Raw genomic sequence first — 22,986 nt, 5'->3', positions numbered from 1 at the left:
GTAACACCACCCTGAGTCTGGACTGTCCTGCAGTCACTGGCCTCTCAGCATTCCACTATGGTTTAATTGGCATTCCCTTTTCTTACACATAGGATATAGTTACACAGACTTAGAAAACACACATTATTAGAAGAAATAGTTCCAATTTTCTATTTCAAAGCCAATAATTTCCTTGTCTTCCCAGCCACTCTCCCAACATGGATATATATCTGAAATGTTTAATTAGAAAAACTATCCAAACACAAGTCAATTTTATATAAAATATTTAATTTTAAAACACAGGCTATTCATGTCACATAAATAGTTTCAATTTTAGGTTAGCTGCTTATGGCCAGCAGATGTATCAAATGTGACAAATAATAATTTAGATACTGTCACTTATAGGAAAGTCTAAAGCTCTAAGACTCACCATATTAAAATTTCAGAGACTTGAATACTCTATTTTGCTAAATTTCAAAACATTTCTTCACTTCCTCTACTGTTTTATTAAGTTGTTAGTACTCAATATTCAAATAAAAGCAAAATATTTTTTCTTCCATTAATTTTTTTCTTTTACCAACAAAATACCATCAAAAAATAAAATGGTCAACTGAAAACTCATTTAATAGGCATAAACTAGAAAATTATCTTTAAAATATTCTGTCACCAAACAATAATGTTTCCTGAATGTTTATAAGTGCAGGGTCACAAATCATATAAAGGGCATAAAGTTAAACTGGCTTTTCGTAACAATTCCTCCCTATTTAATATTCCAATGGAAAAGGTACTAGAACAATTGAAATTGTCAGTTGGCACACTCAGTTTCCCAGTCTGTTATCTATTAATGATGAAGGAAATGCTATTTACCTTTGGTTCCTTTCCAGAAACACAATTTTGTTTGTGTGTGTGTGAACATAAACATAGTGAGACTTGACAACATCATAGTTATTCTTTCTTGGTTGATTTTAATAGAATAAAAATGACCTAAATAGCACTGCTCTAATCTGGCAGAAATTACAGTAAATTTCACAAAATTGAAAGGAAGAGGGAAGGTTTTCTCTGAGGGTTTTTTGTTTTGTTTTTTGGTTTTTTTTTTTTTTTGCTTTACTAAATTAAATCTAGGACATGTTTCTACTTAAGTTGACATTTTCTTAAAATATTTATATAACTTAAAATATGGTGCTTGCCATATTATGGTGTGGACCTTAATACATTTATTATGTATCATTTGTATTTATTTTGTTAATCGTCATACATACTTGCATTAAAAATCCTGCCCTCCAAATAGAAACTAGGTCAGTATGACAGCCAGAAAGAAAGGAGTACTCTAAAATTCTCACTCAGCTATTATTTTCAACCACTTAACTGATGAAAAAAAAAAATTTTAGTACTTCCCAGAAGTAACAAAAGGTACTGAGTTATCCCTTTCTTTTCCTTACACCCCTACCAAGAGAAGGTAACAGTGAAAGTTAACACAGCCAAAAGACAGGCAGAAAAGGACAGTGTGACAGGTAGAGGGAATGGACCTAACAGAACTGACCAAGCAACTCCTAAAAGCGGAGAAGCTTCCTGCCCCTTCAGCACAGTGCAGACTCCCTTAGAAAGACAGTGGTGTGAAGGCTAACTTCATCCGCAGTCATTAAGCTTACCTGTTAAGGCACTTACTCAACCCCTCCCCACCCTACCCATAGTTTTCATATAAAAACCACTATTTCATTTGAATGAATTTTGCTGTGTTATGGTAACCTGAAAAAAACAAAACAAAAATAATGTTGACCATTTTTTTATATAAAACTGTTGCATCAAGAGAAAGGTTGTGTTTTATTTTCTGAAATGAGCACAAAGTACACCTTTCACAATAACACTGAAAGCAGGTGCAAAGACTGACAGTGACCTTTGACTAAAGGTAGCTTTGTAAAAAGAAAATACCAAATAAATCAGTGCCCTTTCTGATTGTTGTAAAACTGGAGGAGTGAGGGAAGGGGTAGGTTGTTTACATAAAAGTTGGTCCAAACTTACAAAAAAAAGCACAAGTGTGCATAGTTCAGAAGATTTGCAACAGGGCCATAAAAACATTATGTCCCTAATGTTAGCATCCACTTAAAACTGCAAGAATACAAAATAAAAGTGTTAACTAAAATCCGTGACGATGTACAATCAATAGAGCTAGTTTTAAGAACAGCATGAATTTAAGCAAAGATTTTTTTTGTCGTTTTCTCTTTTTCACTATTGTATGCAAGACCCTTTCCACATAAAAATAAAGCTGTTGTTGAATTAATATTATTCAAGTCTCTTGGATTGCTGCCTCAAATTGCAGCTAGAAAAGTCTTTCCAGATAAAAATGATGTGCCTGAGGAAAAACAGATACTCAGTATGGTAACCCTCTGCCTCGACCTCTGCCAGCTGATGTGCTAATGTGTCCCCTGTATCCTTGTGAATATCCAGGTCCTTGGGCAGGAGACGTCCAGGTCTGTCCATGCATGAGGCTAGGGCCACCTGGATTTTCCTGTAAGTTACCACCATAGTTATAGTTGTGCATCTTTGCTGGCAAGGGATGAGTACTCTCTGGCCCTGTGGAAGGGTCACTGCTGTTTGTGAGAACTGTGATAGGACCATGGCTATATTCAAATCTATGGTCCTTGTCTCCACTAAACAACATGGGACCAGCATTGAGGTAAATGTCTCCATATCCAGCTACTGAACTGGGAAATGACTCGGTAAAGGCAGAAGTTTGAGGTGGACCACCAGTGTGAGATGAAGCAGTACTGTAGTTATCCAGAGACTGAATATCTGAGTTTCCAATGAAACTACGTGCTTCCAACAGTGCAGCAGCGGAACTACTTCCTAAACCATCGCTGCTAACATAAGGAGCGGCAGAGAAAGAAGATCCAAAGTTGTCCTTATAGTCTGAACTGGGCACATATGTGTCTCCTGTGGGATAATCAATACCACTTTCTCGTTTAGGATCATCCTGGGGCTGATGCTGAGCAAGCAGCTGTAAGAGAGCTGCCTTCACTCCAGCATGTGGGTCAGTTAATGAAGAACTAGTGGTAGGTACATGCTGGTTTTCTGTCCGATAATCCAGGTCCTCCTCAGTGACTGGTGGTGGTTCAGGAGGTTCAGGAGGTCGTTGATCAGGAGGCAGAATCCGAGGCCGGTCTGGTTCTGGTGTCAGCTCCAGAAGCCTCCTGTCTTGGTGCTGAATGAGGTCATCTTGCCCTAAGTAAAAGAAAACCAAGAAAGAGTCTAAAGTTACCATGGAAAATGAAGTACTCAGAATAGTCATACATTCCACCTTTGACAAAATACCAAAGGGTATCTCACAAGTGCTCATGTTATCCACTACCACTTAAACACAAGATTACTAAAGAAATACACTATCCAGCCGGGCGGTGGTGGCGCATGCCTTTAATCCCAGCACTTGGGAGGCAGAGGCAGGCAGATTTCTGAGTTCGAGGCCAGCCTGGTCTACAGAGTGAGTTCCAGGACAGCCAGGGCTACACAGAGAAACCCTGTCTCGAAAAACCAAAAAAAAAAAAAAGGAAAAAAAAAGAAATACACTATCCAACTCCACAGTCATACTTGATGCTTGTGACAGCACACACAACATTTATCCTTTTATATTAAGAATAGTTATTGTAAATTTACCTTAGATAAAAAGTATGATATTCATAATGAATAATTCATATATGGATAATTTTCTAAACACTCGACTCCAGGAAGTAAACAGAATAGGGAACCACCTCTCACCAGTGACCTAAGAATGTCTTTAACAAATGTCACTGAATAGTCAAAGCCATATATAGCAACAGCTCTGAGCCAATCACTCACCAGATCCAGGAGTGCTGGGTTCTGGAGGTGGCCTGAGTTGTAATGGAGCTTCATGTCCTGATCCATTTTCCCTCTCCTCTAGCATGGCATCTTTCTGTTTTGACTGTTGGGCCTTTATTAACTGCGTCAAGAGGACTGCAAATGCACTCTGCACAGCAGCCTGGGCAGCATCAGTCTCCACTTTAGGCTGGATGGTCTGTGAAGGCTGAACTCCTCCCAATGATTTTGAAGACTCCTGTTGTGGTGTTGATGGATCTGTCTGTTTTTCACCTGTTGCCAAAATTCCAGCAGGAAGGTTTATTTTATTTAGCTGCTGCTGAGTCTCAGAGTTTACCTTAATGTTCAACACTTGGACAAAATCAGCCATATTAACACTTGATTTAGACTGTAGTAGGTTTAGAAGAATTGCCAATTCACTGTGGTTTAACGGCTGTCCAGGGCCTGTTATTACTAAAGACAAAATGTATTGATTAGAACTGCCATAATTCACAGTTTTCCCAACCCCCATAACCTCTTCATTATACAGTATGAAAATTCCAATTGAGGAAGAGTTATGAAACAATGTGAAATGAGCACTTCAATCTACTTACTGTCATGACATTCAAAATCTAACTACAACACAAGCCAAGACAGACATTAAAACTACAGTCTATTTTGGGTAATTCATCTTTAGAAATACATTTTTCAAAAGAAAAAGACTACCACCAGGGCCATGCACAGATTTAACCAGGAGCTATCACTGTGTGTGAGAGAAATGAGTGATGACAACTGCTAACAGTGCCAGCACTTTCTAAGCATTTGCAGCCTTTATCCCTCACAGCCACTTTATAAGACAATATCTGTTAGCCTAAAAGAGTGAATAATTTGCCAAGATCCTGGATTCTGAAATTTAATTCTGAATGAATGCAGTCTCTGAATTCTTTATTATGCTATCCCACTTGAAAAATGAAGTTAACTGTGCAAAGAACTTTTGAGAAATTAAAACTAATACTTTACACACTACGATAAAAATCTGTTTTTATTCAGATTACTTTCATTTAAAAACATTAAGTCATTTTGAGTTAGAAAGACCTACACAAACATGAGTATTATATATTAACTCATTACCAGTAAGACACATCTAGTTAATTTTCTTTCTCCAATATTCAGTCTAGAACTGACAGACTCCTGGGTTCTTCAGGAAAGCTGAAACTTCAATTTTTTAATAGCTGTCAACTAGCCAAGCATAGTGGCACACATCCTTAATCCCGATAGGTGGGTGGTTGTGAATTTGATGCCAATTTGCTTACAAAGAGGGTTCTAGGACTGTCAGGGCTACAAAATGAGACCTTTTCTCTAGATAGGTAGATAGATATGAATGCAAAAAAGAAATAACTTGGTCTAAGTAACAGATTTCAATCTTAAAATATAGTCTTAGTAAGAATGATGTACAGATAATTCATCAACAGGGATAAACTTCTTTTGCAGTTGTGGCTGTCTCTGTGTCTTCTCTGCCTTAATTAAATACTGAGGTTTATAGACTAATGTTAATGAAAGACATCCATACTCCTGACTCCTAAACTAGAGAAACAGGAAAAAGAATTCTGACCAATCACCACAAATCCATGATTTGAGACTACTTGTAATGTGAGTTGTGCTGGCACCATCAATAAAGTAATGCCCAGTTCACTGAATAAGCCTTAACATTTATCTTTTTGCCATAGTATGTTTTACCAGTAGTACAAATACATTCAACACAGGTCATAAAGCAATGTGAACAAACAAGCCAAAGAAGCATTACTAACCAGGTGCTACATTTGAGTTGCTCTGAGATTTCAACTGTGTAGGTGGCAGCACACCCTGGGGTGTGTTAGTCCTGCTGTCATCTAAGCCTAGAGACAGGTCCTTTCTGGGGGCTTTGATTGTGGAAAGATCATCAGTCATGCCCATCTGTTTCTGTCTTCTTCTCTTTTTACTCCATAATTCATGACAATCTTGCCACAAAGGAAGGCTGAAAAAAACAGATGAATGCTAAATCACAAATGCCATAACAAGAAATTCTAATGTTATAATGTACCATGAAAGCCATTCCCCTCCCACAAACCATTCTGGAAAGCTTCATACAAATGTTTAATAAGATTCCGTCATACTTCAGGGTTTTTAACTTTAGTGGAGAACTAATTATTTTTCTTTTTAACTTTTTGTCCTAATTTTTTATTGTTTAAAATTTTATTCATGCATTAATGTGTCTTATCAAGTACATCCCATATCTCCCCACTAAAATTCCTTTCCTAATCTCCCCTAAATCTCTATTCCCTCCTGATTTCATGTTTTCTTTCTCTTTCTCTCTCAAAACTCACTAAGTCAACTTAGTGCTACCAGTATGTATATGAGTAAAAGGCTACCTGTAGCTGGAGTGTGGATAAACTGTAAAGGGGCCACATCCCTGAAGAAAAAAGCCAGCAGCCATTAACTGCAAATATCTCCTCAGCAGGGAGTGGACTTTCAAGGGACTGACTACTCCTTCCCTCCATTCTGGGATTTTGTCTGGCTTGATCCTAAGAGGGCCTTGTGTATACTGTCACAGCTGCTGTGCACTCATATGCACAAGTACCCTAGAGATAAACTATTTTTGTCTTCTGAATAATCAATAAATAACTTCTTCAAAGTTATGAAGAATATATATTAATAAAAGCTAGCTATTATCCTTGGTATAACCTTTTAAAACCAACTACAGCACACTGTACACTGAATAAGAATTTTGAAAAAGGATGCAGAAACATGCTATTTGTAGTAGCCAGACTTAAATAAAAAGGAGAGTAACATAATAGGCTAGAACACAGGATTCGTACAAAACTTTTTAGTAAAATCTTTTCACTTTTTAGTCACATATTTGCTACTGTTACCAATTGTTTAAGAAATAAACTGATTCTATAGATGAGTCTCAAGAATAGATAATCCAGGCACAGAGAGGCTCATTACACTCATCAACAGAATTCTATGTGATTAGTAACTACCAAAATTACCTCTAATTCTATAATAATTTTTCATCTCAATATAATTCTATAACACTGAACACTAAAAGTAACTTTTTCTTAAAGACAAAAATACTTGACTTACAAATGTTTTCTTTTGATCCAAGTAATAAGGCCATGTAAACTTACTATTACTTTTCTCTAGCTTAAAGGTGAGAAAATTAAGGCTTGGAAAGGTTAATAAACTTGCCCAGAATATCTAGATTCTTTTATGTAATGCCATCTAGTGGTATATACCTGCTGTCCTCCACTTGGATATTTATCTCAAGAGGTATACAGGACTTTCCAAGAGTGTACCTGAGGTTGTAGACGGGGACTTTATTTCCGCATGGGCCCTTTTCAAAGACTGAACTAGAAGAATGCCCTGAATGCTCAAGTAGATAATTCTTCCACAATTACTTTCTCATATTATAAAATAAAGGCATATGCAACAGAATGGTTGAATCTTAGCAATATAATATTAATTAAAAAATGTCATTCCACAGGATTACAAAACAGCATGACACCTTTGTATAAAATGAAAAACAACTACATTCTTTAAATGTAATTTTTTATGGATACATACAGATGGCAACAGAAAATATATACAAGAATAAGGAAACGGGAATGATGGTTACCTTGGGAAGAAGAGGGCAAGGGAACACGTGGGTAGGAAGAAGGGTTATGATATGATTAAAGTGGGTTATTCTCAAGGTTCTAGCTTTTGCTTGGTAGGCTCATGGCTGCTTATTAACATTTAAAATAACTAATTAAAGTAACTAAAATAAATAACAGAGAGCCATGCATGGACCAATGATGAGTGACACAAGGATTATGATTAAACCAAGTCTATGCACCTGAGGTCCGAAAACAAAACAAAGGCATACCTCTCAGCCATCTTACTATGGTGCATTGCCTCAGCGTGTAAAAACCTCCTGGAGTAACAAACAAAGGGATAATTTGAAATATTGATACTGGGAAGCTGTAAGGCATCAAAAACCCTCCAAAAGACTTTCCTTTCTGGGACTGTGTTTGTGTTTTATGATGTGGACGGTAGCCTCTGTTGGGATGCTGATTTCAAATATACTATAGTACTACAGATTAGGGTAAATAATATCATTACACCTCCTCCATTCTACCAGCCAAGAAATACAATGCTCTTGTGGAAAAGCAAAGAAATCCAGGTAAAGGATTTGTTTGTTCCCTCCCACAACTTAAAAGAGATTCATTATTAATTACCTTAACACTCATCTCTATAAAATATAAACATAACCTTACAATGATAGATTTGTTATGCTGATTCTCTAAACAAATCAGGCATGTTTCCAGATAACCAAAAGCATGTGTTTCCTTAAAGGTTCAAATGCTGGCTCAGCCACTTATTTGTTATCCCATTAGACAAGTAACTAAACCTCTGTATCTCGATTTCTTTTTCTTTAAAAATGAGATTAACAATATTACCTATTTCCAGGGGACAGAAGTAGTATGTTAATTTGTATCAAGGGCATCCTTGGTCAGAGCCACGCACATAGTACATAATATATTTGTGTCTGACATCACTAATCTTCATTCAGTTGTCTAAAAGTGTGTTTATCAAGTCACAAAATGCCTACTCTAACTCTAATTATAGATGGTCACATAACTGTCCAAATGTTTAATGCTTTTTATATTGCTAATAAGATATAGGCTAGAGGCCATCTAATTCACATTTTAGTTATATAGTTTATAGAATAACACCCCTACTTAGTAGTTTCTCTTATATATTAAATAGAGGGCATTAAATGTTTACATAAGTTTTAATTTAAATACTGAATTGATATCATTATAACCTTGGCTTGCCTTCTTTAGTGATGTACCTAAGAGCATACATTTCATAACAGTTTCACAGAACACCCCTGAGTGTACTGTTTTTTGCGGTTTTTTTTTTAACTTTTTAATAGAAAAGTACAGTAAAGTGTATTCTGATAAAAATAAAGTCTGAGTTACATACAGGGCTTTGTTTGACAAGAATTACAGTTTATAAGGAAAAACAAAACAGAAAACAAAAACCAAAACCAAAATTCCACAAGTCTTTCAAGTCATAGCACAAAAAATGGTAGCACTAGTTTAAAAAAAAAAAAAAAACTAGTGACTAACATCTAAATGAGCTTTTGGGGAACATGACTTCCTTATTGTCAGGAGACCTGCAGGAAAAGACTTTTCAAATGATCTCACTTTTTTTGTTGTTTGTTTTTTGAAATGTGTGTGTTTTGTCTGCAAATAAGTGCTTGATATCCACAAAAGTCAGAAAAGGGCATTGAATTCCCTGGAACTGGAGTTTTAGATGGTGGTCAACCACCATTTGAGTGCTAGAAACCAAACCCAGGTCCTCTGCAACCAATGATCTTAACCACTGAGCAATGGTTCCTGCCCTGATCTCATATTTTGATTCAAAAAACAAAACTTTAGATACTTAATGGAGAAGAAGTTCATTGGCAGTGATACAGCTGTGCACAACTTCTTTCAGTGAATGTTTATTTGCAAGGACACTCATGAAAATAATAAATTGTCTCAATGTCTGGTATTTAAATAGGACTGGTTCAAAGATAGGAAAAAAGATCTCAGTTCCATCACTTCTATTAGACTTCATATCCAAAAATCCACTGATGGTTTAAAACACTGAAATGTATGCTACTAATACAGCATAATTAATATCCTATATTAATATTCATAGAAATGTTTTAAAATTAAAGTCCATTTATATAAATGCTAGTGTTTAAGAAGTACAATACCACAATTAATGTAATATTAGTTACAGTAGAATAAAATGCAGAAATAATAGAAGTTCATGATGAAAAAAAATGCTCAAATGTTGAACATTTTCTAAATGAATTTAAAGGACATTCAGATCTCAATGGATACATTTATGAGATTAATATAACTACAGTACTTAAAAATGTCAATTAAAAATTCATTTGCAATTTGTAAATTTGGCTTTAGACATTCATATGAAAATAAGCTTGAGACAGCTTTACAATCCTTTCATGTGGATAAATGACTAGAATTAGTAATTATGTCTCTAATAACAGGACAAAATCATAAAACATTCCTCTTGATGTATTCTATAAGAAAACACATATTACCTTGTAGGTATTTTTGTAGCACTGAAAAATATTAATGTAACCTTGATCACAAAAAAAAACAATAAAATCCAGATTATGGGATGCTTTACCAAACAGCTATCTTAGGCTCTTAGAAGATGTCTTTGTTGGGACTGGAGATGTAGCTTAGTAGAAGCCCTTGGCAGGCATGTGTAAGGCCCTGGGTTTGATGTCTACCACCAAAAAGAGAATTAGTGTCATCAAAACCTTCTCTAAGACTGAGGAAAGAATGAAGATATATGCTAAGTAAACAAATATGAGAGTTCTGAACAAACTGTTCAATCCTGACTCCATAGAAAGTTTGTTTAAAAAAAAAATGTTACTGGGCTATTGGAAAGACTTAAGTATGTACTATGCACTACTAGCTTTTATGACGTTTTGTGCTGTATAATAGTAGTATGTGTAGTAAAGTTCCAGTTTTTATAGATTCATGCAACAGCTTAATATTCAACTACTTCGGAAAAAGTTTATAAAGTAATGAAACAAATGTGTCCACACACCAATAATTATTGAATTTAGGCGAAGAAAACTCTACTTTTCTGTAGAGGTGAAAACTCAAAATCAAAAGTTAAAAACAGTAAAACAAAACAACAACTCTGATAGGCTACTAGAATCAAGCCACTTGGAGTCTACTGATATATCTAAATAAGCAAGAGAACAATAAATACTAAATGTTTGGCTCAACAGCATCTGCTCTAGATGAGGTGGTGCACACCTGTAATCACAGCACTCAAAGAGGCATAGACAGGAGGATCTTGAGTTCAAGGCCAGCCTGTACTATACAACCCAAACTAAGTCAAAGTGTGTTAAAAAAAAAAAAAAGAAAAGAAAAAAGTAAAAAACAAACAAACAAAAAAACAAAACAAAAAAAACTGAAACAGAAAACCTAGTGAGTGACTTCTGTATGTCAGATGATAGTTATTTTCTAACTTTCAGACTATCTCATGGGCCATTTATATAGTTCAATAAAATGTTAATGACAAACTCCATGGAAATACACTCAATTGGAAAGTGGAAGAGCCAGAATTTGAACTCTAAAGCCCATGTTATTCATTTAAAATATGTGAATTATTACACCAAAGTATTTCATCGGAGATAGGGTTGCCTTTAATGCTGCTGTTCACATTAATACATACCAAGGAAATGCCTACAAAACTTTAGCCCCTATCATGAAGAAACAAATGGACAATCTTCTCAACCAATTCTAGAAGCTATAGGAAGATTTAAGAAACTAGCTATTCTAATTCTCCAAACTGCATTTTCCTTCCATGATACGAATCATTCCCAATACTAACATTCTTTGAAATAATGACAAGGATTTTCTATTGTGCAAAATGTCATAGAATATTTTCAGAACTTGTTTCTTATTAAACTGACTTCGATTTGAGAACTGGCACCATCCTTTACCATATTTGTATTCTTGGGCAAGTTTTTTAACCTCTTTTGAGCCTGCTTCCTCTTCTGTTAAGCAGTGGTAATAATACCTACCGTAGAGGGTTGTACAGATTAAGCTTGACATAGAACTCAAAACTCTGGCTATAGCAGCACCACTAGAAGCTTAGGCCTGGCAGCCATATTCCACCATAACAAAATTGTTATAGAAGGGAAACCTCACTACCCAACATCAGCTAAAGAAATGGTAAAGGCTGTTTTTGCTGTTCTATGGTAAATTCAACAATAAACAAGCACCTGAATGCTTGATGTGAAAATCATGTAATTTTCTGATGTTTTACACCTATTTCAACTTCCGCATGGAATCATGGATCATGACAACTGATTAACAAAGTTTCAAAGCTGTCCAGATTTTACCTTATGCAAATCTAAAATGAAAAAGTCACTTACTCTGGTGGCGGCATTTTGGAGGGTTCCACATCTCGTAGGAACTCACACTGAAGAGCCTGCTCAGCAGTGCAACGCTTACTGGGATCCAAGGCAAGCATGTAATCAAATAAGTCGAGTGCAGCTGCAGGGATACTAGCACCAGAGGACACAAAAGTCAGCACAGTCTTCACACATGCTCTGTGCTTCTATAAGCACTTATTTTACAAATTTGAAAATTAATTTTAAATTGTATTCTAACTACCAATTGCTTTACTCTATCTGTATCTTTAAAGTCTTCATTACTTTATAAACTAATAAATTCAAAGTAATTTAGTAATCAGTTAAGTATTAATGAAATATTGGTTAAATAATGTATGCAGTATGTTGGACACATACCAATTTTCTTTTTAAAAAGTATTGTTATTTTTATACAGTGCTGGACTATTTAGCAAACAATATCCTTTATTACTCTATGAGCAATTCATGGTTATAAATTAAAATCTAATAGCCTCCTAAAATAAAATAAAAACTTGCGGGCAGTGGTGGCGCACGCCTTTAATCCCAGCACTTGGGAGGCAGAGGCAGGCAGATTTCTAAGTTCGAGGCCAGCCTGGTCTACAGAGTGAGTTCCAGGACAGCCAGGACTATACAGAGAAACCTTGTCTTGAAATAAAAAAACAAAAAAAACCCCTAAACTCAAGTCATGTGAAAGCTGTTTCAATGAAATTTACAATACTACTATTAAAAGTTTTCTTTGTGTAAACAAATAAAACCTAATGGCTCAGTCACAGACTTTATGAGGTGAAAGGCACTTCACATGCAACAAAGAGAAACGCACAACACAAGGCCCTAAAAGAAGAGCTGTAGTATATCTATCTCAGGTCAAGGTGATACTTAGATTTCCTAAGAAATGACCTTCTCAGCTGTGTGTGCAAGGGCACACCTATAATCTCAGCACTTACGAGGCAGGCAAGGTCATGAGTAGCTACATAGACAATTCTAGGCCAGCCTGTGAAACTCTGCCGTCAATTATAAAGAAAGACAAAAAAACCTACTAAAATCTCAAAATGACTACAGAATAAACATTCAATGCAATATGAATATTTAAGCATCCCTTTCTTACAAAACAAACTCTTCTCTTAACTTCCGCCGATATTGCTTCTTTGGTTTCATGGTGTTGAAATATGGCAGTTTGATTACATCAGGCCACACTGCAGGACATGGACTCCCACATATACGGCTAAACAATACAAAAGAGGGGGGGGAGGGAGGGGGGAGAGAGGAGGGGGAGAGAGAGAAATTATATTACAAACTACATATAAAAACTAATAAATATAATTTTTCAAACATCAACCAGTTGTTAAGGACATGAAAGCCTTGATACAATGTTATGAGGAATTTGAATATTTTAGCCTTCACAATTTAATTTGAAAATTCCCAAATTTCCCACATATACATTAAATCTCCTAAAGAACCTTCCTATTGCATAAAATCTTAAAACATAGGTAGTATTTACAATACGTGGCCTATATGTTACAAATTAAGGAAACAAGTTTAGTTTATGTCTCACTCTAGTTTTGAGGTGCTGACATGGTCTCCTCTCATAAACACAGGGTGTTTTGATGGTAACAGGAGATACAGGCTTCCTACCCAAATGTAAACCACTGCCTCTAGATGCAAACAAAAAGCACTCTGAAGGTAGAAATCTTGAAATATACAGTTCTGCAATTTCAGCAGTGACACTGGTCACAAGAATTTACACATTTTAATCATTCTACTCTTTGACTATGCCTTGAAATTCCTCAATAGTTTGGTATAAATATATAGGTAATCACACTGGGAAAATGATACACATACACACACAAAAGTGACTACACATCAATTCTCACAACAATTTATGTATATCATTAATAAAACTATCAGTGGGCTTGTGAGATGGCTCAGTGGTTAACAGCACTGACTGCACTTCCAGAGGTCACAAGTTCAAATCCCAGCAACCACATGGTGGCTAACAACCATCTGCAATGATATCTGATGCCCTCTTGTGGGGTGTCTGAAGACAGCTACAGTGTACTTACATATAATAAATAAATAAAAAAAATTTAAAAAAAAACTATCAGTAAGGCTTGGCTTAACACGTTAAGACAAAATATAGGTCTATCACTGCAACTAGTAATGTATTATTTTCTGTATACTAGTGTCGTTTCTGCTTAAAACTCAATTTTGAAAACCTCCTCAAACTTCTAAAGCAATGTTGAAATCTTGGAGAATGGGCTCTGATAGGATCCCAAAAGGATACCACCTCATGCACATGAGCCTCATCCCTTATCAGAATGTGTTTCTTTCCAGGCTGCTCTTTCATTTCTGTGATTCTATTAGATTCTAAGCAGCTGTATCCTTATCACAATCTACCCAACAAGGTCCTCTCTTCCCCAAAGACTATGAAGAATAGACATTCTTTCGCATGCTATTTTTTTCTCCTTTAGCACTTATTTGACCCTGTATATTTTCATTGTATGCCTAGCTGTTTCTCTTGGACCCAGGCAAAATGATATACATTAATAATATAGAGTATACTAGAATAGAGAGATGATGGGCACATTCAACTGCTGATATAAAAGACAATTTAAGTGAGAGAATAGATGAAGATTTTTTGGTCATAGTTCCAAGGATAAACCATAGCCAGTGAAAAAGGATAAGAGAAATATGTTACAGGCAGGGGAAACAAACAAACAACAACAACAAAAAAAAAAAAAAAACAGGCACAGACATTAAAAATAGCAAAGAATAAGACACATAACAGGATGACTAAATATAGGAGTATAGCTAAAATTTATGATGTTCAAGGGAGGTGAGCTGGAAGCAGACATACAGTTATTCAGTGAAGTTTAACCAGCCTTCTACAAATGCATAATGCAGACAGACTGAAACAAACTTTAGATTTGAATCCTGTCTTTCATATCAGTCTAAATATACAACTTAGGAATCTGTTCTGTGTAACAGTGATCAATATTACTTCAAAGCCATGAAAAGAATTAGCACCTGTCTATAAGAGGTACAATGAACATAAATAGTTTCAAGTGTTTTATTACATGTGCTGTTGGAAAATAACTATTAAAGGTACCAGCCAACAGCAGCACACAAGAAAGGCTCAAAATTGTGGCTTTACGGATTTACAATACACAAAAACACATAGCATTGCATTATGTAACAATTCTCAAAGTGTTGAAATACTGATGATGGCATATTATAAGGAAATTTTGATTTCTGGTTTTGAATTTACTCTCTGCAAAAGCTGATGAATTTTCATTTGAGGAACACAAAATACGCATTATAATATATTCACAAACACAAGAATTTCCACATCTCTACTACTAAGAACGTATTCAATGAACCAGATGTGCTGCACATACTCTGTAATCCCAGCACTTGAGAGGCAATGGCAGAAGCAGGTAGATCCATGAGTCCATGGACAGCCTAGCCCGGTTTACTTAGGTTGCAGGCCAGCCAGTGCTGGAATGTAAGCACCATACCCCTCCACCTTTGAATACCCCAGTGTGTGCTTGCGTGCGTGCATGTGTGTACATTTACTTCTCCTTAATTTTTTATTTTTGAGGCTTTTACATTTTAGTTCATCAGTTTGAATTTTAGCTCTACTGTTCTCATCATCTGTACTTCTTTCCCTGGAATTGTAATGCCACAAATTACATTAAAAGATTTTCTAATATACACTGATCCTTATAGTCAAAGGAAGATTATAACTCAAGCTTAATAAAGGAACTATTTCATTTTAATAGTTTATAACAATTTATTTTCTACTTGTTTTGCATCAGTATTTTTATGGGACTGAAATATAACAGATATTCTCAAAAGTGAGGCCAAGGGCTGGAGAGATGGTCCAGTGGTTAAGATGAAAGTCATGTACCAATTTTACCAGAATCAGAAGTTTTCTTCATTTAGAAGCGATGCAGTCTTAATTTTTGTAACCACACAACAACCTAGACCTGAAGCTTTAAAAGTGCATACTCTTAATCTTTAGCTGGGAATGGTAGCACATATCTCTAACACTTGGGATGCTGAGGCAGGCAGATCTTTAGAGTTTAAGGCTAGCCTGGTCTACAGAACAGAGTAAGACACCCAGGGGTACAGAGAAATCCTGTCTCAAAAAAAAAAAAAAAAAACCACCCGAAAACAACAAGACCATGTGTGAACCTTTGTGTACATCCACATAGAAACAATCTTTATCCCCATCTGCCCCATTCTGTTACCTCTAATACTTTCCATTCTTTTTTCATCCTTTCTTAATCCCTTCTATCTCTAATGAAAACTGCTCCATCAGCCTTGTAAAAATATTTGTATATTATGCTGTATTTAAATTTATTGCTACTGCAGATTGAAACCAGAGTGTACTACATGTTGGGAAAGTGTTCTACCACTGAGCCTCATCTCCAGGTGAAGTAATCAGTCATTGCAGTTTACACTTTAAACAAGGTTTTTATTACTATTCCGACCTGGTCAGTTTTTCACTTTTAATCTGGATACCAACATTTCAGCATATTCCTCTGCTTCTGACTGAAGTACCATTGCAGACAAGGTAAGACAGGAAGTCTGCACTGCGGCAGACTGACTATATTAACTTCCTACATTCCTTGGGTGTGTTATTAGTCCTGTTCTAACTATGAAGAGCCAATTTACAGCATCACAGAACTTACATCACAAATAAGCAGGACTCATGGGACTGGTATCTGAACTCAAGTCTATCAGACTCCAAGGCCCACTCCCCACCCCCTTCAGTATACTTTAGCTGTCTGATTCACATCTAAGAAACTTCTTAGTTTTTCTAAAGTTTTTTTAAAAATGTTAACATACTCTATGCAACTTTTAAAAATACTATCAGAATCAAACATGTCCAAATATATAAACTAGAAAATAAACTCTCCCTTCTTAAGTTTCTCACAAGTTCATCTTCAGATGAACAATTACGGACGTCTTTGATGTGTTTTCTCTAAATGGAATCAAACTGTGAAACTGTTCTTATGCTGCTATTCTGTATCCTACCTGCAAAACACTTCACAGAGTAGATGGACAGAACTTGAGCTGTTCTACTCCTGGTCACTAACTTAATATTCATAAAAACAAATCAAGTACACTTACATCTAGGGGTCTTTAATGACTTTGAAGAACTTAATTTAGATTTTGGCTTAAATGTTGCCTTCCTTTACCACTCGTGCACGCGTGCGTGCACACACACACACGCATGCACACACACACACAAAACCCTCATCATTTCCTACACCTTTATATCCTAACAATTGGTTTTGTCTGTGCCCACCCAGAACCAGCAAATAGAAATAGGGGACTTTCTCTCCTTGGACTCCAAGGCATTCTCAAACATGCCATCAACAAACATTGTTCATGCTGGGCATAGTGGCATATGTTCATAACCCCAGCATTTAAGAGGCAGGAAGACTTGAGGCCAACCTGGCCTACAATGTGATTCTAAGGCTAGATTGGGTAAAATAGTGAGATCCTGTCTCAAACATTTAAACATAAATGATTTTGATTTGCTCTCCTCTATATTAGACTCTATGGTGCATATCAACTGCTTTACTCTCTGAAGCTCTCGTGTAATTCCACTGATTTACCCATATATTGTGATCAAGTAGTTTGGTTATTGTATTTGGTTTTAACAAGCTATGTTAAGTTCTCCTTTAAAAAAAAAAAAGTCTTTTCTCCTTATTTTTTTGTCCCTCTACTCCCTTCCTAGATATTTTCACATTTATCTTTACATAGATATTTCAAAAAAAAAAATGTGTGCAATGTGAAAAACCCATGTTTGGAAATTTTAGTTATGTATGCAAGGAAACATAATGGGACTGGAGAGCTGGCTCAGCAGTTAAGCGCACACACTGCTCCTGCAGGGGATCCTACAACCAATGGCTCACAGACAACTGGAACTCTAGCACCAGTGGAGCTGAGGCCTCTAGCCTTTTCTAGCATACACACTCATGTGCACAAATCCACATACTGAAAATAAACATAAAGGCAAACCACATTTAAAATAGGATAAACTGCCAGTTTAAAAAGCCCTTTAAAGCCTAGTAATCAAAAATAAAATATGCCTCTCCAACAGTCTTTTTTTACCATTTTAATTTTTAATTATGTGTATTGTACTGATCTATATGTACATTTGTGCACATAAGTATAGTGCCCTGTGGAGATCAGAAGAAGGAATCATATCTGCTGGAGCTCTAACTACAGGCAATTATTATCTGTCAGACATGGGTGCTGGGAACCAAAGTCAAGTTTTCTGCAAGAGCAGCAAATGCTCTTAACCACTGAGTCATCTCTCCAGCCTCCTTTCCAACAGGTTTTAAAATCTTAAATATTTAAGAACATTCTATAGGTTTATAGTTTTTCAGTATCCCAGGGGGACACATGTTGGTGATTTTATTAGAGCTACACTGTATTTTCTAGCTGGTACACATTTATAAAAGCTACTGTTTTCTTTGTAGATTAGTACATGACATATACATCTTAACAGTTAATCAACCTTTTTGTTCTTGGGATTTTAGGGGATCGTCTGGTACAATCAACATATTCTATTCTATATGTGAATATATGCAGTATTATATACAAATTATTTCCAACTATACATCTAAACCCTGTTCTATAGCAATACAGGAAAGTAATTGTTCTTTACTTTTCTCTTCTAATATTTTACCATTAAACATTATTCTGGCTATTAATGATACACATTTTTTACTCTGTTTTACATTCCCTTACACTTAAAGAGCTAACATCCCCAGCAAATGTCTATTCAAAATCTATCAAATAAATAGATTATTTCATTAGTAAAATGTAAAATTGCAGTAATTAAAGCTTCCTTGTATCACAAGAATACACTGGGATAAACTTTACTTCCAATTCATGTTATAAATTTAATTTATTTATAACATTTTTCTATTGGTTCTTTGCAAAGTTCCTACATGCTATATTTTACCATGACAGAATTCTTAAAGAAAACTTGAATAGTTTGCTAATGTCTTCCTCAGAAATCTCAATATAGAAAATTTTCAAACTGTTTGTGAAATATTACTATTTGTGCATACTATATAAAAAGTTTCAGAAGAAGTCCTATTTCTTGCATGTACAGAATGATTAACTCAATGCTCGATTTCTTCCAATTATCACTTGGGAGAGCCTAGATAAATTTACTTCTCTAAGCTTTTTTAAACTGAAAGTAGAAAACACTGAGTTGTAAGAAGTTCAACTGAAATAATTCAGGTGAAACTGCTACATTAATAAATACCTTGAAGCCTAACTATGTTAACTAGATCTAGCCAACAAAGTCAGGACCAACAATGAAACAAAGAACAGGCTTAGAGGGAATCACATTAAAAGAGAATATACAGATACATAATTTTGGTATCTATTTTTTGCATTTCTTTTAAAAGCAAATATTAAAAGCATTTTCAATGTACTTAGGATAATCCTTTGTTTTTACTTTTTTCTTTCCTCTCACTTACAAAATTACTTGCACACCCCTAGATAGTGAACATTTCTGAAAATCAACTGATTCTATGTCCAAATATGTAAGTCAACTTTAAAAAACAAACAAACAAAAACACTGACATCCGCCCACTTCTTGATACTTACATTCCTTAACTGAGTAAGATAAATGTGTAACCTCACTAGAAAATTCCAGGTTACAAACCTCCTCCCTTTAGCTTTCCATGTGTTTAAGATACCATTTACTGAGGAATGGAGAACATCAAAGTATGCAACAGAAGGTTGAGAAGCAGTTACATAATAGTTTAAGGACCCATCTTGCCTGCTCTCTGAGCCCTCTGAGCCAAAGCTGCCTGGAGCAGTGGCCAGGATGTAAAGTAAATAAATAAAAAATAAAATTAAATTTTAAAAAAAGAAAGAAAGAAAGAAAGAAAGAAAGAAAGAAAGAAAGAAAGAAAACAAAACATAGGACAGAGAATCCAGATACAAGAGAGTGAATAATCTGAGCAGGGTTGAGATTAGAAATCTTTTTCTTAAGGTACTGAGTCATGGCTGTTGAAAGACTGGATATTACATTTGTAAATTGGTTTATATTCTAGTATTTACTCAATATTTAAAAAATATAGTATCATTGACAGGTTTTCAATTTTCAATTTATAGCATGAAACATATTATTTTAAAAACTTCCTAATATGTATACATTGTTTTTTAAGCTAATCATTTTCCTGTTGATACAAGTCATTGCTTCCTGAAATGGAGCATCCTCGTGTTAAATAATTTTAAAGTTCATCTTAATAGATTCTTTTAAAAGAAAGAAGTATCCTCATTTATCAAAAACAAGCACATACTGCTTTGCTCTTGCTCCAAGAAAGGATTAAGTGCTAAGTTCATCAGTATGGTCAAAGGCGGGGCCAGAAAGCAGGTAGCTAACTTCATACATACAAGAGAAATAGAGAAGCCTCTTTGCCTGTGGAGAAAGTGCAAGAGGCAAAGCAGGGAACAGAAGAGAAAGGAGTGGGTCTTTGAGGCTAACCCACATTCTGAAATGCTGGCCTCTTGAAGGGCACTGAAGACTTGTCTGCCTTAGTGAAATCATCAGTTTGGCTAAGCTTACTTTTCATTCCTTACCCCAATTCATTTCCCCCTTATATAAAATTCTCTTGTATGCAAACTGGGTATTATAGTTTTTTTTTCTTTTTGTAAAATTAACAAATTAATGATGAGACTAACTACAAAATATAAGATTGAGGAGTTGGGTATACCAAAGGATGAGAAAGAACAGGAAGGAAGGAATGGTGTTCTTTTGCAATCCTTCTCTGCCAGCAAGTCAGACTAAGGCACCAGTGATTCTCAGGCATATAGCTACTATCACTTTTCTGATATATAGTGAATGTTTGTTGATTATTTAATTTACTGACTTTCTAATAAATAATTTCTTCAATTTTTGAAAAAAAAATAGTTTAAGGAACATTACAACTACTGATTTTAGAAATACTTGCAAGAATTTACATACTAATATGCAGGGCCTGGTTCTTTCTTCTGAGCACTTTAATAGCACTATTTTATATACTTAGGACTTTCTAATGTATTACAGGATTTTTGTGAATTAAATAATCTTGTAGTTTTTCCTTTGTATCTGAGGTAATTTTTTCTATCAAAATCTTCATTTCACTGCAATTCTTTTCTCACTGTTAAATTATAAGATTAATTTACATAGTACCGTGGGTAACTCATTCAGACATGAAATCTTGGCTTTCTACATGAAGATCTACACTCTCTGTATTGTAGCTTGTTAAGTGCTGTTTATTCCCTGGGCTTTATTTTGCTGCTCCAGTTTGTCACCTGAACGGATGATCCCTCTGTTGGCTTCATTTTCTTACTTCCGATATGCAGCCAGGATCTGTTCTGAGAACTATATTGTTTGGCAGATCACTTAATGTGACCTCTTAGTACAATCAAAAGAGGTAGTAAACATGAGATGTGTAATGCTGAAGCCAATTAACATGAAGTACTGTTTTACAATAAACTGAATTTTTAAGTACACATTCATGTGAGAATAAAAAGTGCAGTAACTATCTAAATGCCAGTAACACAGCAGCTTATTGGCATTTATGAATATTGTGTACTTAATGATTATGTGTACTATATGTGAAAATGACTAGCACGGTAGTGTAGGCATCCCAAGCTGTAAGTCACATATGCATTACCATGTTAAAGAACCTTTGGGTCTGCACTCCATAGCTGATCCTGTACCATGGCCCTGGAGCTGATCCAGTGCCACAAAGCTCCATACTCAAATACCACAAACCACCAGGACAGAGCTGGTCTCCCAGGAGTTCGGAAACGTGCCTGTGAGCACAGGTAAGACCACCGCTTCTGCTCAGAGGGACCTGCCAGACACAGAAATGGAGAAGCAGCCTGGGACAGGATCCTTCTGGTTTCCGACTACACCCTGGAGCTGATCTTGTGCCACAGCGCTCCATACCCAAATACCACCAGGAGAGAGCTGGTCTCCCTTTAGTGCTGACACAGCTGTGAACACAGGAAGACCACCACTTCTGCTCAAATTCCTGGCCCAAGAGGGACTCACTCAGAGCCATCAGGACACAAGAACCAAGGAACAGACAGGGACAGGACCCTTCCAGTCTCCCTCTGCACCAGGAGCTGACCCTGCCCCACAGCTCTCCATAACCGAATTCCTCCCTGAGAGAACTGGTCTCCCAGGAGTACTGGCACACAGGCCTGCAGGAGAGACAAGCCACAGTCAGAGACAGCAAGACCAGCTAACACCAGAGATAACCAGATGGTGAGAGCCAAGGACAAAAACATAAACAACAGAAACCAAGGCTACTTGGCATCATCAGAACCCAGCTCTCCCACCACAGTGAGCCCTGGATACTTCAACACACCAGAAAAGCAAGACTCTGATTTAAAATCACATTTCATGATGATGATAGAGGACTTTAAGGACATAAATAACTCCCTTAAAAAATACAGAGAACACAGGTAAACAGGTAGAAGACCTCAAAGAGGAAACACAAAAATCCCTTAAAGAATTACAGGAAAACACAACCAAACAGGTGAAGGAATTGAACAAAACCATCCAGGATCTAAAAATGGAAGTAGAAACAATAAGGAAATCCCAAAGGGAGACAACCCTGGAGATAGAAAACCTAGGAAAAAGATCAGGAGTCATAGATGCAAGCATCACCAACAGAATACAAGAGATAGAAGAGAGAATCTCAGGTGCAGAAGATACCATGGAAAACAGTGACACAGCTGTCAAAGAAAATACAAAATCCAAAAAGCTCCTAACCTAAAACATCCTGGAAATCAAGGACAGAATGAGAAGACCAAACCCAAGGATAATAGGGATAGAAGAGAGTAACATTCCCATCTGGCTTTTTGTTTTTTGTTTTTGTTTTGTTTTTTTGGTTTTTCGAGACAGGGTTTCTCTGTGTAGCCCTGGCTGTCCTGGAACTCACTCTGTAGACCAGGCTGGCCTCCAACTCAGAAATCTGCCTGCCTCTGCCTCTCAAGTGCTGGGATCAAAGGCGTGCGCCACCACCGCTCGGCCAAACATTCCCATCTCAAAGGGCCAGTAAATATCTTCAACAAAATTATAGAAGAAAACTTCCCTAACCCAAATAAAGAGATGCCCATAAACATACAAGAAGCCTACAGAACACCAAATAGGTTGGACCAGAAAA

The 22,986-nt window shown here is 36.1% G+C and overlaps 1 protein-coding gene across 2 annotated transcripts in view; it reads right to left on the bottom strand.

Moving 5' to 3' along the window:
- Positions 1-250: 250 nt before the first annotated feature.
- The window catches only part of Cdk13 (cyclin dependent kinase 13), a 101,267-nt gene continuing 78,531 nt past the window's right edge, over positions 251-22,986 (bottom strand). The window contains exons 10-14 of one of the 2 annotated variants that reach the window (XM_028789241.1): positions 12,888-13,004; positions 11,786-11,917; positions 5,595-5,800; positions 3,811-4,260; positions 251-3,198 (exon numbers count right to left, since the gene is read on the bottom strand). In XM_028789241.1, the coding sequence (XP_028645074.1) occupies positions 2,348-3,198; positions 3,811-4,260; positions 5,595-5,800; positions 11,786-11,917; positions 12,888-13,004 (1,756 nt within the window). In that variant the 3' untranslated portion in view covers positions 251-2,347. The remainder of the gene's footprint in view (positions 3,199-3,810; positions 4,261-5,594; positions 5,801-11,785; positions 11,918-12,887; positions 13,005-22,986) is intronic. The other variant, XM_028789242.1, reaches the window with a different exon arrangement.

This window comes from Grammomys surdaster, unplaced genomic scaffold (genome assembly GCF_004785775.1).
Source record: "Grammomys surdaster isolate TR1022 unplaced genomic scaffold, NIH_TR_1.0 125807, whole genome shotgun sequence".
Classification (NCBI taxonomy): Eukaryota; Metazoa; Chordata; class Mammalia; order Rodentia; family Muridae; genus Grammomys; species Grammomys surdaster.
This window is presented reverse-complemented; position numbering and strand designations above follow the sequence as displayed.